The 17998-nt window shown below is 46.9% G+C and overlaps 1 protein-coding gene across 1 annotated transcript in view; it reads right to left on the reverse strand.

Moving 5' to 3' along the window:
• The window catches only part of LOC309341287 (uncharacterized protein), a 43609-nt gene extending 26219 nt beyond the window's left edge, over window positions 1-17390 (reverse strand). The window contains exon 1 of the mRNA XM_081860881.1: window positions 17101-17390. Coding sequence (XP_081717007.1) covers window positions 17101-17188 — 88 coding nt within the window. The 5' untranslated portion in view covers window positions 17189-17390. The remainder of the gene's footprint in view (window positions 1-17100) is intronic.
• Window positions 17391-17998: the final 608 nt, after the last annotated feature.

Here is a 17998-nt window from a genome sequence, read left to right on the forward strand (position 1 = left end):
AAAAGAAATCATCCAGCACCCTCCCTCCCCGAAGTGCAAAACCAGCCATAAAAGAAAGAGAATAGGAAATGGCAGTATTTGAAAGTTGCTTGTCCCATTTGCCTCCCATGCTTGGGAAGCACAATTCAAAGTGCTGGTGCTGACCTTTAAAGCCCTAAACGGCCTCGGTCCAGTATACCTGAAGGAGCCTCTCCACCCCCATCATTCTGCCCGGACGCTGAGGTCCAGCGCCAAGGGCCTTCTGGTGGTTCCCTCATTGCGAGAAGCAAAGCTACAGGGAACCAGGCAGAGGGCCTTCTCGGTAGTGGCGCCCGCCCTGTGGAACGCCCTCCCAGCAGATGTCAAAGCGATAAACAACTACCTGACATTCAGAAGACATCTTAAGGCAGCCCTGTTCAGGGAAGTTTTTAACGTGTGATATTACTGTATTTTTGGTTTCTATGGAAGCTGCCCAGAGTGGCTGGGGAGGCCCAGCCAGATGGGCAGGGTATTAATAATAATAATAATAATAATAATAATAATAATAAGGGTCTGAAACAAGGCTTGGATGCAGCAGGGGCCTTGAATCAGCAATGTACTGGGGTGGGGGTGTCTAGGGAGAAGGCAGTGTGGTGCTGTGGTTAGAGTGCCGGACTAGGACCCGGAAGACCAGAGTTCAAATCCCCACTAAGCCATGCTGCACACTGGGTGAACATGGGTCAGTCAGCTCACAAATGGCTGTTTTATTAGAATAATATTAAAAGGGGGGTGTTCTTTAAGAAAAATTACTTTATTTGCTGCTATACTGGATAATGATTTCTGCTCCCATTTTAATATATTCAGGGTCCTGTATTAGACTGAAAGTGACATTTTCTAACGTTAGCATCTATGGATTAATTTGGCTGTTAAATGAGCTCCCGAGGAAGAACAGGGGGAATAAATGTTAAAACAAACAAATTGAATGATTCTGCTCACCAGGCAGCAGTGGGGTACAGTGGTACCTCGGGTTACAGACACTTCAGGTTACAGATTCCGCTAACCCAGAAATAGTACCTTGGGTTAACTTTGCTTCAGGAAATTGTGCTGTAGCAGCAGGAGGCCCCATTAGCTAAAGTGGTGCTTCAGGTTAAAAACAGTTTCAGGTTAAGAACGGACCTCCAGAACGAATTAAGTTCTTAACCCGAGGTACCACAGTAATTGCAAATGTGTGGAGCCCTGCTTCCCAGAATCCTTTGCAGCGCACAAGACGGAACCAATTCTCAGGAACAGTAAACTAACCAAAGCCCCTCTTCATCCCTCCCCAAAGCAGTCTCTAACATTTACTCTGCAAGATATAGAACAGTTTATTATCCTGCGCCTTCCCAAGTTGTGCTCCTGCGTACGTTTTCTGTTCCACCCGGCAGATACACCTCTTTCAGGAGTGCATGGTTAATGATAGGCATTAAACTGTACTCCATATGGGGAGAAAAGAAAAGCAAAGTTATGGTTTTGATACACAAAAAGAAAACACTCGCCTGCAGTTTTTGCGTTTAAAATAAATACCCTGCAATTTGACGCAGGATCTGCATCAACCGGAAATGTTGAAGGAGTAATGAGCAAAGGCTTAAGAAAAAAACAGCCAAGTGCAGCTGGAAGTTTATTATGGTTCCCATAATAGCCGCAGCATCTAAACTGTCCTGGAGGTTGGGTCTTTAAGCAACAGAAAGGCTGGCATCATCATAGATGCAAGCTAGCCGATCATATGCTGTGAGAAACCCAACTGGAGTGTATAGAACAGAAGTCAATGGGCACATAGAGACGAAGAAATATTATTTGGAGAGGCGTGCGTATGTGAATGTGCATGCAATTTATCTATTTTTATCTCTCTGCTTTGTTGCAAATCGCCCTATGGCTTGCACAAAGGGTGGTACGTAAATAATCTAAAGAGCTAAGAGCAATCAGTATCACATTAAAGGTACTCAATTCCAAATCCAAATCCCAGGGCTTGATGGAGAGGTGTAGCCATCACCACCTCCACAGCTGGCACTGGCTAAGGTGCAAGAGAGAGGAAAGGACCCCTTGGCTGCACCAGCTAGCATGCCGGTGCTTCAAAGAGACCCAAATTTGTGCCCATTGCTGTTGCATGAAGGCAGAAGGGTTGGCAGTATCCAGTGCTCCAACCCCTGCCCTTAAAAACCCTGTGTAAGGGGTTGTTGGGATTCAGGCTCGGTCAGAGGTATGTGCCTATCTGCAGGCACCGGCTGAATTCCTTTGACCTCCCTCCGGCGACTCCCGGCAGGAAAAACACACGAGGTCCATTCCGGCGATTTTCCTCAGGCTGTGAGAAAAACACACCAACTGCTTCTCCTCCTTCTCCTCCTCCCTGCATATCCCCAGGGAGGGGAATCAGACACAGACAGAAATGTATCTACATGCTTTATTCCTGTCTTTAGCAGTCATACAGTAAAGATGTCTGCTCTCTTCAACAAACATAGAGAAAACTCCAAACTCCACCCATGTACATCCTGTACAGGTCATATGACACACACTGAGCTCATATCCTGTGCTCAATAAGGATGGACTGCCCCTTTGTTTCCATGGCAGCAGTCACACACATCCTGTCTGGCTTTGCAGCCACAGGCAGCTGTCTGAGCTGTTAGAGCCTTTGCTTGCTGCAGCATTGCTGCTTTATAATAACAGGGGTATCGGGTGGTTGCTCGAGAGAAATCAGGCAAGATGCCTCACTAGTCTGTGCTAAAGCTTTCTTTTTGGTGCTAAAAAAAACCCCTTGCAAAACAGAGCACCTCTATTCCATGTCTTGCTCATTCATTGGCAGAATCTGAGAGTGGCCGGTGCTTAAATCTCCCCCAGCAGAGTAGTTTCTTGACCCCCAGTCTGCGCCTCCCCTCTCTGTGCGGAAGCCTACTGCGCAGGGACGGCTTGGGTAAAGGAGGACCTCCCTCCTCCCCGATTTGCTCAGGCAAGGTGTCCTGGCACCGCCTTGCTTCCTCCGAGCCCTGCATCTCCTCTCCACTAGAGGCGTGACTTACTTCCTCCGCTGAGGAAGTGCTGCTTCCCACGATTTTGGGGGGCTCTCTGTAATCCTTCCGGCTTTTCCCCTCTCGCCCCTGTGTCAATGGGCAGTTCCCTGACACCCTGCTTTTGGGGTTACTGCTGTCGATAGTCCCCACCCACCTGGTGGATTCACTGGGGTGTTTCTTGCAGGCAGTGTTTGTGAGGAGAATCAGAACTTACAGGGTTAAACAGTTCTGAGTGATGTCTCACATTCTGAGGCGTGGTTATGTTCACATACGGGAACCTTTCTCTGTGTGTGTGTGAGCTCTTTCGTTTTTGACGGAGAAGCGAAAGGATGCCAGCCAATTCGCTGGGCTGATTTATGATGTTGTGCTACTCATTAAAGACTGTTGGAGATTAGAAAGAAAGCCTGCATTCAGTCTGATTTATTACCCACATAAGGCAACAGTTTTCTGCCGCTGCGAGGACTCTGCTAAGGACTTAAGTAAGAGAGCCAAGGGAGCTCGTGTTTTCTATCGGCACGGACGTACAGTGGCGCAGCAGGAAACGTGCCGGACGCCATCTTATCTCACAGTGTTCAAAATTATTTTGCACCTGGCTCCCTACCACTTGTGACCGAGTGAAGGTGCCTGGGTGCCAGGATGGCGCTTGACATCTCCACCACCTGGGGATCATTGGATCGGGGCTATTTTCACACACTAATGCCCAATGCTGTAGAAATCTATCGGTTATATTTTATCTGCACAGTCGGAATGAATTTCTGGAACCAAAATGCTTTTTCTGTGCAGCCTGAGCAGGAGAAGTCACCAATAGGAAAAAGAGGTCAGAATAGGCCAGTCTATAGGTGGACCATCTCTGGATCAAGTGGCTTTTCTTCTTCAAGTTCTCAAAGTTCTTTTTTTAAAAATAATTTTTATTAAACACTTTCAACATACCAATTTATCATTCCAAGTAATCAATTGCATTACTCCCCCCCTTCCCCCCACCAAGGACTTCCCTCAGCTCCCCTCTCTGATTTCTTTGCACATGTTGTTCTCTGCGTGTTATAAAATTGCACATATCCTTGCCTTATCTGTCATATGTTAAACTAATAAATTTGTGGGTGTTTATTAAAAACATGCCAAGGAGTCCAAGTCATTTTGTTGTCTTTTTAGACAGTTTGTAAAAAGTTCCCATCCTTCCTTGAAGTCACGGTTGTCCTCGTCAATTTAGCCAGTTCCACATAGCTCATCAGTTTTTCTTGCCACTGTTCTTTCGAAGTTCTCAAAGTTCTTAACCTAGCTCTAGGTTATCATCTGAACCAGCCAAATGTTTCACCGAGAATCAATCACATAATTTGAGAAAACCAAGACTTTTGAGCCGTCTTGCCCCAAAATGGAAGCTAGACATTCCGTTTCGGCGACTGAAATTTTGGTTTAAGGAGCCATTTGGTGCACAGCTTATACATCTGAATTTCTAATGGCACTCACAGTTGGGGCTTCCCCACCAATGGCAGAGGCTGACAGAGTTGAGAGGCATTGGGCACAGGGACTCATCTGACTCCATCCAAAGATCATCTGACAGCACAGTGTATCAGTAGCTAGAAGTGCCTTTTACCAACTGCAAATGGTTTGACAGCTATGGCCATTCCTGGGCCTGGATTGTGTGGCCACAGCAGTTCGTGCACTGGTTACCTTCAAGACTGGATTACTGCTATGTGTTCTGTGTGGGGCTTCCCTCATGCATGATCAGGAAGCTGCAGTTAGTGCAGAATGCTGCAGCACCATTGGTGACACCACATGTGAAAGAACATTGGAACTCCCTGTCTATTGATATGAGGCAAGCGCCTTCACTGCGTTTTTTGGGGGGGTGCCTGCTGAAGACATTCTTATTTAGACAAGCTTGCCCAAGATGTTTAGAAAGTTTGTATGCATTTTGGTCTACAGTGGTACCCCTGGTTAAGTACTTAATTCGTTCCGGAGGTCCGTTCTTAACCTGAAACTGTTCTTAACCTGAAGCACCACTTTAGCTAATGGGGCCTCCCGCTGCCACCGCACCGCCGGAGCACGATTTCTATTCTCATCCTGAAGCAATGTTCTTAACCCGAGGTACTATTTCTGGGTTAGCGGAGTGTGTAACCTGAAGCGTATGTAACCTGAAACATATGTAACCCGAGGTACCACTGTACTCTATTGTGGCTTTCGCTTACTGTGTGTGTTCAGACACGGTTGTAAATTTGTTAGCGGTCATTTTTATTGTTTTGTCTCTTCTGTAAACCGCTTTTCCCTACAATCAAGCTGTATGAAATTTTTATGAAATAAAATATTTAACAATATTCAAGCAAAAAACCCAAAACAAACCCCTGTCTGGGTGGTTTACACAAAACAATACAACATATTCGAAAGAAAGCTGCTCTGTAAGCCAGGAGATTCTCAGCTGAGAAAGAGAGGGATTGATTGTTTGCAGATGGCGTGTAAGATATGGCATCGGAAATTGGCTCTTAAGGGAGAGAGGGAGAGAGAGTCTGTCCTTTAGCAGACTTGAGCAACATCTAAAAATCAGAACAGCACCCAACAGCAACTGGCCTTGCATCCAGTCTAGAATATTCAGGCTCTGCCATCTGGCATAGGAAGGAGGCAAAACAACCCCCAAACCTCACCCCCCTCAAAAAAAGCTGCACAATATTCAGAAAGAGAAAATATCCCCAACGGGCAAATCATGACCCACATTTGGTCACACAAGAACCACCACTATTTGACAAACTATTGTGTGTAAGATGGCAAAATAAAGTGAAGACAAAACACATACAGGTGGGAGATTAGACACAAACCAAGGCAGAATTCTGATTTTTAAAAATTTTAAAGAGACATCTGAATTTTGCACCTAGATCCGACTCAGGCTGTTACTGGGTCACCCAGAGGCAAGTGTCCCAGAATAGTACAGCCTCTGGCTAACTTGGAAAAATCGTGAACACCTGGGAAGGGATTAAAATATGCATTGAACTAGCAGGTAAAGAGCCATATTTTAGTGATACACTCAGAATCATGGATACCACAGGGCAATTAAAGAATGTTACAGTGGATCTCTGTTGACTGTACACATGACCCTGTAAACATAATCTTATCTATCCATCCATCCATTTGGTGGTGTTTGCATACTGCTTAACTGTAAATTGATTATTTTTAAACAGTAAGCCCCTAGGGGTAGAGAGCTGTCCCCTCATTCTTCGCAGAGCGCCTCATATATATTTTCTTCATTCAAATATTTATAACCTGCACTTTTATGAAGTATTTGGAGGCAGCTCAAGGCTTGTAAAATATAATAAAACCAGTTCATAAATACCCACAAAACGTGATCGAAAAAACATCCACAAAGCATCAGATACTGGTCTGTTAAGGAGAGCAATTCGTTCTGTGAAAAGTTGCCTAAACAAGTGCAGTTTTCAAGTGACGTCCGAAAGGAAGGGACAGTCCCTGACAAACCTCTAGCAGCAGGGAGTTCCAGAGAGCAGAGCCTACCACACTAAAGTCCAACCAAACCCCAGTGAATGCCAGTTCTTGGCCAATCTTTCTGCCTCTCTGTGTATCACTGCAAGTAAAGGTAAAGGGACCCCTGACCATTAGGGTCCAGTCGTGACCAACTCTGGGGTTGCGGTGCTCATCTCGCTTTATTGGCCGAGGGAGCCGACGTACAGCTTCCGAGTCATGTGACCAGCATGACTAAGCTGCTTCTGGCAAACCAGAGCAGCGCACGGAAATGCTGTTTACCTTCCCGCCGGAGCGGTACCTATTTATCTACTTGCACTTTGACATGCTTTGGAACTGCTAGGTTGGCAGGAGCAGGGACCGAGCAACGGGAGCTCACCCTGATTCGAACTGCCGACCTTCTGATCGGCAAGCCCTAGGCTCTGTGGTTTACCTCACTTTTGCTATGTATTCCTGTTGATATGACAGGACCCAACTATCTGCACTTTCCAGAAACAGCTGGAAGACATTTTGTTCCAGCAGGCTTTCCCAAACGTATCTTTGCCACGAGCGTCTGGTTGTTAGGCTTTCAGTCTTGTTTTAAATGTGTTTGCTGGTTTTTAATCGTTTTTAATTCTCTTACGTGTAAATCGCCCTCGTAATTATATGACAAAAACTTATTCGGGCAAATACAATGGAGATTTGTGATTGGACAGGATCAGGCAGAGGAGGATAAGAGGAAGCTCCTGCCAGCCACACAACAAAATCCTTTGGTGTCTAGGAGAATGTCTGGATCAAACATGTGCATGGGCTCGAGATCAATGCCTGAATGTGGAGAACCCTGTCTCTATGCACTTTCTAAATAGAATATTTCCCCTTCCGTTTAACACGTGAGGAAAGGCAATCTCCCACGATGAAGCAGCTAACAGAACCACGGACAGCTTAATTGAAAAGCCGGAGAAGCTCCTTCCTCTTTAGTTTTCATTAATCAATTTTTCTCTAGGTAGTTACTGTAGTTTGATTGAATGCTACATACCGCATGCTGATGACTTCACACTTAGCAAAAGACCTGTGCCTGCAGGTCAGGCGGAATAACTCTGCTATAGCAGTTTTATTTTTCCTTCTGTCCTGGCTGAGACCAACCTCTTTCCTAATAGTTTTATACCACTTAGTCAGCCTTGACTTCACCCAACACCATTTTCTCAATTGCCCCCCCCCCCCCGCGACACTGCTGTTGGAGGGCTAACAACAGCTTTTTGGGGGATGGGAATAATTTAGGTCAGGGGATGCCACTCAGGAGCAGAGATTTAAATAACAATAACAATAACAATAATATTAACAATGCTTCCCTAGAACCACTTCCTCAACCACTCCGGGGGGCCTTACAGCTGGTCTTCAGATGAAATCAAAATGTCAGGAAAGCCAATACAATTATACATTCCATCTTATTTTAGACACCAGCTTACAAAAGCCTTTATTAACCTGCCCGTCTATCCACAGGTTAATTATAAGCCTCCACAGCTGAAAAAAACCCCAGCTCATCCTTTAACAAATTTCCCTCCATATGACTAAGAGTCGTTATTTTAGCTTTCACATCTGTACAGGTAAGTGATTATTGAAAGACCTGGTTGAACTATGCCTGTGTGCTCAGAGAGAGAGAGAGGAGGGAGCTACAGGTGTAGATTCCTGTTTGCACTGAAAATTCTCATAGAACCATCAAATGGTGGAGTTGGAAGGGACCCCAAGTGTCATCTAGTCCAACGCCTCGCAATGTGGGAATCACACCTAAAGAATCCCCGGCAGATAGCTTTCCAACCTGTTTAAAAACCTCCAGTGAAGGAGTGGGGAAGTAGGGAGAGAGTGTGTGGGAGAAAGAGAGGAAAGATGGAGGAGCGTGTGTAATTGGGGAGGGCGGAGTTAGGGGAGGTGGGGGGGGTTAGCAAAGAGCCAAAGGGAGGGTTCTGATTCCTGCCCACCCCTTTTATTCTCAAAGACAGTGTCAATCATGTTTTAACAATAGTTTTCAATTAGTTACTTATATTTATATATTGTCCCCTCACTCAAAGCAAAACAAAGCAATCACTGAAGTAACTGGCTGCTCTAGAGGCATTTTAAACTACCAAACAGGGCTGTATTGTTACATTAATGTTGCCCTTTTCTCCTAAGAGTTCTGAGAAGTGTACCTGGTTCCCCAGTCCTTTTCTTTGTCTTCACAACAACCCCGTGAGGTAGTAGCTCAAGCTGAGAGTGCGTGCGATTAGCTCAGGGTGACTTGGTGTGCTTTTTGGCTGCGCACAGATTTGAACCCAAGTTTTCCTGCTCTGGTCTTGCACTGCGCTGACTTCGGCATTTTCTACCCCACCTTTCCTTCAGGTTAGAGCACAGGGCAGCTTAAATCACAGGATATAATATACACAGGAGAATGAAATATAACAAAATAAGAGCGTACATCCTTTACAAATGCAGCAACACGAACCCTGAACTCCACGCAGCATCGACACCACCAGCTTCCAAAGGTCCTGGGCAAATTAGTATGTTTTCACCTGTCACCTAAATGTAGCTCGCGTGGACAATTGACACGTGTCACTCGGGAGGTAAAGGTAAAGGGACCCCTGACCATTAGGTCCAGTCGTGGCCGACTCTGGGGTTGCGGCGCTCATCTCGCTTTATTGGCCGAGGGAGCTGGCGAACCAGAACAGTGCACGGAAACGTCGTTTACCTTCCCGCCAGAGCGGTACCTATTTATCTACTTGCACTTTGACGTGCTTTCGAACTGCTAGGTTGGCAGGAGCTGGGACAGAGCAACGGGAGCTCATCCCGTCATGGGGATTCGAACCGCCGACGTTCTGATTGGCAAGTCCTAGGCTCTGTGGTTTAACCCACAGCGCCACCCGCATCCCACATCACTCGGGAGAGAGTTCCATAAACAGGCATGGGGCAGCCAAATAAATGAATAAATAAATGTTGCTATCAAGACCAGTTTGGCAATAAACAATGAACTCGTTAAACAGCCTCCGGCAACTGACACTCTCTCAGCTTTGCTCTTCTCTCCCCATCACTGCGAGATGAAGAGAATAAGGGCTGACTTTACTCAGGGCACCCTTCGCAAGCCACAGTTCCTATTCTCCACAACCATTAATAACATAAGGGCAGCTCTGCCGAATTTGGCCAAAGGGCTATCATGTCCAGCATCCTTTTCTCAAAGTGGCCAACTATAGGATGCCTGTAGGAAACTCATGGTCAGGGCTTGAGCGCAACGGCACTCTCTCTTGGAGTAAATTCAGGGAGAAAAGCCAGGGCTTAGGGTTAGCTGCTTGCACCTACAAGGTCAGGAGCTCGTGGGGGTAAGAGGCAGAGGCTGATGCCAGTGATTCAGCACAAAGTAGGGTATAAGTAGCCCTGTATTTGTAGCGTGGGTGTTTTGGGATGGTGGAATCCAGATATGTCTATTTCTGCTGGGAGAACTTTTGCTGAGAACACCTTCTGCGAACTACCTGCCAGTAAATATACTGAGCTGCCTGGTGTCTGTCTTCTCCGACTGGCGATTGGCCTGGGTCCAATTTAATGCTTCCGCTGGCACGCTGAATGCACTCTGCACATGCCCCAACACTCTCCCCCACATGTGACTCCTAGTGGCTGATACTAAGAAGCACTGCCTCCAACAGTGTGGGAGAGCACACAGCCATCATCGCCAGTAGTCTTAACCCTTCAGGAATTGTAGATCTGTCTTAGCTACACCAGCTCTCAAGAAACAAATATTGGTATTTTATATTCCTCAGCACCACCACCACCCCAAATAAAAGTGTGTGTGGGGGGGGGGGGAATTGTTATGGCTTGCAGAAACTCCAAGTCAAAATATAACAAAATTAAAACATGGCAGATAGCATAGTTTAAGGTGGTTCCCAAGCAGTTGCCAAAAACCCCCTGAAAGCCTGTAGTGTAGATTGTGCCTTAAAAAACCAAACCTGGTTTTTCTTTTTATCTACTTCCTACGTTTATCATTATTAAGGAGCAGCTTGGGTTGAACTGCGATCCTCTTTCAACAGGTGTGACAATCTCATTTGTGCGGGAAGAAGAATCGCTTGTTTCCAGTAGCAGCAGCAGCGTGATTTGAAAACCCCAGCAATGCAAGCACTTGCCAGACATGGGACAACATCACTGCTTCCTTGGTGTTGTTAGAGACAGTGTTAAACAGTTAAGGCTCTTCCTCCACATTCAGTTGCCGGCTAGTAATGCTGCATCACACATGAATAATATTATCAAAGGAGAGTATATGCCTAAGCTTGCCTGCAGTGGCAGCTTAAAACATATTCCTGGCTGCAACTGCACGTCTGTTTATCTTTTCATTATAAAGAGTAAAGCTGCTCCATATAGATTCATCTCCTTCGGGTTTAAAATGAAAAAAAATCTCTTGCCAACTTGCAAAAGTTAAGAAAGAAAATTGCGCATGTCCATTCCACATTAGTGAAAATTAGTGAAAATTGCGCATGTCCATTCCACATTAGTGAGCAGCACACCCAGCTCTTTCTGAAGTCCCGTTCATGTGGCCAAACAGGACAGAGTGAACGCACATGGGAGGCACTTCTGCAATCCCCATGTCTCCCCACTTCTACTTATTCACTGCTAGTTTTTTATAAATGCCATCTCCAACTCCTCGAAAGATTCCATCAATGGTGTGTCCGGAATTTTTTACACATCACTTGGGAAGACAGGCGAGCTAATACCAGTGTACTGGAAGAAGCGAAGATCACCAGTGTCAAAGCAATGATTCTTCAACATCAACTTCGTTGGACTGGTCATGTTGTGCGGATGCCTGGTTATCGTCTTCCAAAGCAACTACAGTGGTACCTCGGATTACATACGCTTCAGGTTACAGACTCCACTAACCCAGAAATAGTACCTCAGGTTAATAACTTTGCTTCAGGATGAAAACAGAAATCGCCCAGCGGTGGCAGCGGGAGGCCCCTTGAGCTAAAGTGGTGCTTCAAGTTAAGAACAGTTTCAGGTTAAGAACGGACCTCCAGAACGAATTAAGTTCTTAACCCGAGGTACCACTGTACTCTATTCTGAACTTAAAAATGGAAAGCGTAATGCTGGTGGTCAACAAAAGAGGTTTAAAGACTGTCTCAAGGCAAATTTTTAAAAATGTATTATAACCACCAACAATTGGGAAACACTTGCCTGCGAGCACTCCAATTGGAGAACAGCCTTTAGGAAAAGGTGACATGGGCTTTGAAGACACTCGAACTCAGGACACAAGGGAGAAACGTGCTAAGAAGAAGGCACGCTTGCAAATCCACACCGTGATCACCTCCCACCCGGAAACCTATGTCCCCACTGTGAAAGGATGCGTAGATCCAGAATTGGCCTCCATAGTCACTTACAGACTCATTGTTAAAACCCTGTTTATGAGAGACAATCTTACTTGGCTACAAGTGATCACCAAAGAAGAAGAAGAAGAAGTAGTTTGAGGGAACAGAGAGGTTCAGAAGACAGGTGAACAGGACGCAAAACGTCTTGGAATTTTTCACCTTCCGAGATGAAATCCCTTCTTTCTCCTTTATTACCCAATGCATGGTGATGGCAAAACGTTGCTGCTCACTACAGAGACAAAGCCACTCTGCACATGCCCAGGGGGCCACAGCCTATTTTAGTTCTTATATATTTCCCTCCCAATTTTTTATTATTCTAATTTATACACTCACTAAATTTATCCCCTGCTTTTGCCCCAAGACACGTCAGAAAAGCTGACATGGTTCTCTCAACAACCTTCATTTTATCTTCACAAGGTGGGCTGGGCTGAGAGATGGTGGCTGGCCCAAGGTTAAGCAGTCAGCTTTAAGGCTGAGTGTGGATTTTAACTTGGGTCTCCCTGCCCTCCATCCAGTGCTGCACAATTTTCACTTGCATTTCATGGAAGTTCGAAGGCAGCCTTGGCATGAATTAAGCACCTTCAGGTCGGCCTCATAAAGGCTTTCAGATTTCCTTTTGACGCTCTTCCAAATACACAGCAAACACAGATGGGAGATGCTGCTGGGACTTCCGTGGCCTTGGCAGTCATCACCACAGAAGGAAACTAGCCAGTTTGGGGCTCCTTGCTATGGGCTCTGCAATATTGGTTCGCCAACGCAAAGTGCAACAGGGTGAAGCAGGACTGTAAAGGCTGGTCAGGATTTTGTGCCTTCCTTACTTTAGTCAAGGGAGAAACGGCAGCTTCTCTCATCCTCGCCTGAAAGCTTCACCTGCCTGCTGTGACCCTCTTCCACTAAGCTATGAAAATTCGCCGCTTGTTACACCTTTAAGGAAAATTATGGTATTTGACACCATGCAAGTGGGCTAAGATGTATAGAACAGTCTCAGATAAGTGTTGGGAGTGTATGTAGGTGGAAGGTACCTTTTTCCATACCTGGTGGATGTGTGTAACAGAGAAGTATTGTGAGGTGATGTATGACGAACTAGAAAAGGTGTTCAAAATAGATATACCCAAAAAGCCAGGAGTATTTCTTCTGGGAATACGTGGAGGAGGTAAAGGTAAAGGAACCCCTGACCGTCAGGTCCAGTCGCGGACGACTCTAGGGTTGCGGCGCTCATCTTGCTTTATTGGCCAAGGGAGCTGGCGTACAGCTTCCGGGTCATGTGGCCAGCATGACTAAGCCGCTTCTGGCAAACCAGAGCAGCACACGGAAACGCCATTTACCTTCCCACTGGAGTGGTACCTATTTATCTACTTGCACTTTGACATGGTTTCAAACTGCTAGGTTGGCAGGAGAAGGGACCGAGCAATGGGAGCTCACCTTGTCGTGGGGATTCGAACCGCCGACCTTCTGATTGGCAAGCCCTAGGCTCTGTGGTTTAACCCACAGCACCACCCACGTCCCTACGTGGAGGAGAGATCCCCCCAAAAGTTGGTAAGCCAGAGTACTCTACACAAAAAAATGGAAAGCATCAGAAATCCCAATGAAATAGGAATGGGTACTCAAGCTACGAGAGTACTTAGAAATGGCAGGACCCACAGCTAAAATAAGGAATTAGAAAGACAAAATACAGTCATACCTTGGGTTAAAGACACTTCGGATTGTGCGATTTTGGGTTGCGCACCGGAACAGGTTACTTCTGGGTTTTGGCGCTTGTACATGTGCAGAAATGTTAAATCACACTTTACGCAGGTGCAGAAGCCCCGAATCACGAACCACGCATGCACTGCGGGTTGCGGACACTGCGGGTTGCAAACGTGCTTCCCGCACGGATCACGTTCGCAACCTGAGCATCCACTGCATACAGTATGTGGAAGAACCAAGAACCTTTTCAGTTTATATAAGAATGCAATACAGTCAAATGAAATTTCAAACCTATGAGCAATGGCAATAAAAGATTGTAATATAGGATTTAGATAAACAGATAAGGTTGGACAGGCAGCAGGGAGGAGAGAGAATTAGACCATCACAGATGTAAGGATGGGAAGTCGCCAGGATAAATAAATAGATTTTGATGCAAATGGTATATTATATGAGCTTATCAGTGTAAAATAATAAACTTTTTTTTAAAAAAAAAAAAAGAAAAGGCACAGGAGTCCTGTGTTATTCTGCATTCAGACACCCTGGGTGTCAAAGGCTCAGCAAAACCTCCCTTGGAAAGAAGCTGGTTTTACTAATGCAGATTCCTCCCACGACTTGCCAACCCAAAGCTCAGCATTTGCTACACCCCTACAGCATTCCAAAAATCAAAGTTAAAAGTCTTGTAGGGCTGGCAGCTTCTGAAGCAGCTCCTGTAGCTGTGTCTTTAATGGATGTCTGATCTGCATCTGTCAGCAGGCGGAATATATTTACGCACACACACACATACATACACACACACAGCTTTCCCTGTTCATTTCTGCAGCTGTTAAAGGCGCAATAGCAGGTCAGGTCATTTTTGCCGAACAGCTGGCAACCTTACAGCCCTTCTTTTGCCTATGCCTGCATCTCCTCTCCTCAAGATAACCAGATTAAAAAGGGAGGCTGGGCTACTGAACCCTTGACAGTTGTGCAGAAGGTGAATTTTGGCAGTACATCTTGTCACATTGCAGCGGTGCAGAGATGAGAAAATTTGCAGTGGCTGAAATTTTCTTTGGCACACAAACTATGAAATCGACAAGGAGGATGGATGTGTAGAGACAGGAATTTTGCAGGTTGGGAGTGCTCTTTTGTAGAGCTACATGAGCTTGCTCTGCCTTTGCTTCTAAAGCTGCAAACCTCTCCTCAATTACTTGCAAGCGAGTCCACTGATGGAAGAAAACACGCAGTCACCAAAACACTAAATTCACCATGGCAGGTAAGAAAAGTACATTTCCCCCAGGTGCGTGTGTTTAAAGCTATTAAGCTGAATTAATAACTGTGGAAAGCTATCATCCTGTGAACAGTTTGATCCTGGGATTGTCTCCAGCCACAATTTACTTCCGAAGCTTAACAACAGAGTCCCATCAGTGGGACAGAAAAAGGAAAGTAAAAATCTCTTGGGCTGTCAGCCTAATGTACACTTAATACTAGGGAGTAAGGCTGCAAACCTAATCTTACGTGCTTGGGAGCATGCCCCGCTGAATTAAACAGGACCTACTTCTGAGTAGGCATGGCTATGATCACACTGTAAGGCTCACTTAGACAAAAGGAAACTTACTCCTAAGTAAACACTGCAGTGATGATTACAGTGAGAATTTCTCATCCCTATTTTATTTTTACGTTGTGCAACGCTACCCTAGGAGAAGGATTTCTTTTCTCTTTTTTTTACTATATACGGAAATAAAATAAGATTTAATAACATATGGGTTTGTTTCCATGACTAATGCCCTAAGCAGAGGTACTCTGAACATGGCTAAGGTTCACATTACTGCCTTTGTGAGCAGTGAAGTTTGTTCTTTCCTTGCATTCTAGAGTCTTTCCCTCCCACCCCCAGCTGCGTATTTAAGAGGAGTGCAACTGGTTTGGTCGCCCTGGGCACAGAGCCTTGGAGGCGCACAACCATGGTTTTGAATGGAAGGTGAGAGGCAGGGGGCACCCAATTTTGGTGTCACAGGGTTCCACTGAACGTGAGACCCCAAGGCCAGCCACTGCCGGCTACTTACATCTGTAGGGCTTCATTAGTGTCATTCTGTTTGTTTCCACACCAGTAGGTGTTATGGGGGGGAGGGGGCAAAGGTACCTTTTCTTTATGCAAAGATGTTCACACCTCGGCTAGCAACAAATTAGGGAATTAGGAACAGCTTAAAGACTTCCAATTGGTGGGAATAAGCTGGTTAGAGAAACAGCCCATCCAAACCACAGTAGTTTGACATTGTCTATCCATTTTTTTCTCTACAGGTGTTCAGATGCCTCTTGAGATCCTTGGCATGTGGTTTTCCAAAGGTGGTCTTCATCAGTGTTTGAATTCTAGCTACCATTTTGAATCAAGATAGCAGACCGAAACAACACTTTGCCGTGATTTTGCTCGTTTTCCAGAATAGGTTCGGCCACCTCTTGAGATATCGTCACAAAACATGGCATAAGGGTTGGGTGCCATTTTGGATCAAGACACCACACTTAAACCTAGACCGTGGTGTGACGTCGTTTTTTGTACATAGGTTTGACCACCGCTCGTGATATCGCTGCCAAATGTGGTACCAAAGTTCCTGAGGTGGAGGTGGGACCAAAATGTGACTTTGAAGTGACTTCACCTGATTTTTAGTGTGTTGGTCCAAAAATTATACTATCCCAGTCTGTGCTGGGCAGTCCCCACTAGTGTGCTACAACAAAGTACAGGATACACATGCATTCTGGATAATGTCACCGAAAACTGGTACTTACTTCGGAATAGGCTACACTTGCACCGCAAGTATGGAAGTGAGAGCTGGACCATAAATAAGGCTGCTTGCCGAATAATTTGTGCTTTTGAATTATGGTGCTGGAGGAGATTCTTGAGAGTCCCATGGACTGCAAGAAGATCAAACCTCTCCATTCTGAAGGAAATCAGCCCTGAGTGCTCACTGGAAGGACAGATCCTGGAGATGAGGCTCCAATACTTTAGCCACCTCCTGAGAAGAGAAGACTCCCTGGAAAAGACCCTGATGTTGGGAAAGATGGAGGGCACAAGGAGAAGGGGACGACAGAGGACGAGATGGTTGGACAGTGTTCTCGAAGCTACAAACATGAGCAGGAGGCAGTGGAAGACAGGAGTGCCTAGTGTGCTCTGGTCCATGGGGTCACGAAGAGTCGGACACGACTAAACAACTAAACAACAACAACACTTGCACCGCACACCCAGATCAAACCCAACAAATATTCTTTGCTGCAGGCTGTGCAGAAACAAACCTAGATTGGCCCCCTTGCCCCACCACTCCAGCCACAACAAGTGACCTCAGACAAATAACGCCTTTGGCAAGGAAAAGGCACCTCCCAGCAAAGGAAGTGCCCTAGCCCAGTGGTTAGCGCATCCCTTTGGCATGCAGAAGGGCCCGGGTTCAATCCCTGGCGGCTCCAGGTAAGGCTATAAAGTGTGTACACACACACACACACACACACACCTGAAACCCTGGAGAGCCGCTGCCAGTCAGTGCAGGCAGTACTGAGCCAAATGGGCCAGGGGCGAGGTAGGGGGGGGAGGTGTGGCGGCTTCCCCGCTCCCCAGATGCTCCCGAAACGGGCTGGCCACTCACCGTGCACGGCGGAGGAGGGAAAGAGGAGCAGCAGCCACGGCAGCCACAGCCCCGGAGGCGTCTTTTCCTTGCCCGCCTCCCTCAGCATGGTCCTCCGGGCTCCGAGAGGCGGCTGCTGCGGCGAGGAACGGCGGCGGTAGCGGCGACCAGAAGCGGGGCTGGCGAGAGAAGCCTCAGCCGACCCCGGGCGATGGTTGCATCTCCGGGAGAAAGGCAGAGAAAATCCCCTCGCCGCCGCTGGAGACGACGCGGGTCTCTAGCGCGCGCCTTCCTTCGGGCGCAAAGCGCGGGCTCCGCGGCGAGCGGCGGGACTGAGGCGCTTCCTCAAGAACTCCATACCTGAGGGGGGGGGCGAGAGAGACGGAGGGAGGGGTCCTTCCGCCCCCCGCCCACTTTCCAAGGGAGGGGGGAAGGGGAGAAGCCTCTTGGCGCCCTCAAGGGTCAGCGCGCGCGCCGCCGTGGCTCCGAAGTTGCAGCCCCTTTTTCTCCAGTGGTTCCGCCCGAGGAGTGGGATTCGGGATTCGGGTCAGGGGGTTGGCCCAAACCATTTTGCTGCAGCGGGGGGGGGGGGGTTGGAGGGGGGAGGCGGGCGACTCGTAAATTTCTCCTCCTCTCCCCGCCTCAACCACGTCAAGTTGCGTTGGGATTCAGAAACCTGGCCAAGTTCGGCTCGTTCCTTCCAATGGGTCTACTCGGAGTAGGGCCAGCACCGCAAGCAGCCCAATGTATGTCCAAGGCGATATAACCAAGTTATTTTGGTGACGACCTGAGGTGGGGGGGGGTGTTGAATTTTTTAAGTCACACAAGCGCTTTCCTTCCTGAAGGGCGTCGAAGTGCACAGAAGACAACAATGACCAATTAAGCAACCAAAAATTTGCTGGCCTTTTTTGTGACACTG

The sequence above is a fragment of the Podarcis erhardii genome (genome assembly GCF_964252035.2).
Source record: "Podarcis erhardii genome assembly, chromosome: 4".
In the NCBI taxonomy this organism is placed as follows: domain Eukaryota; kingdom Metazoa; phylum Chordata; class Lepidosauria; order Squamata; family Lacertidae; genus Podarcis; species Podarcis erhardii.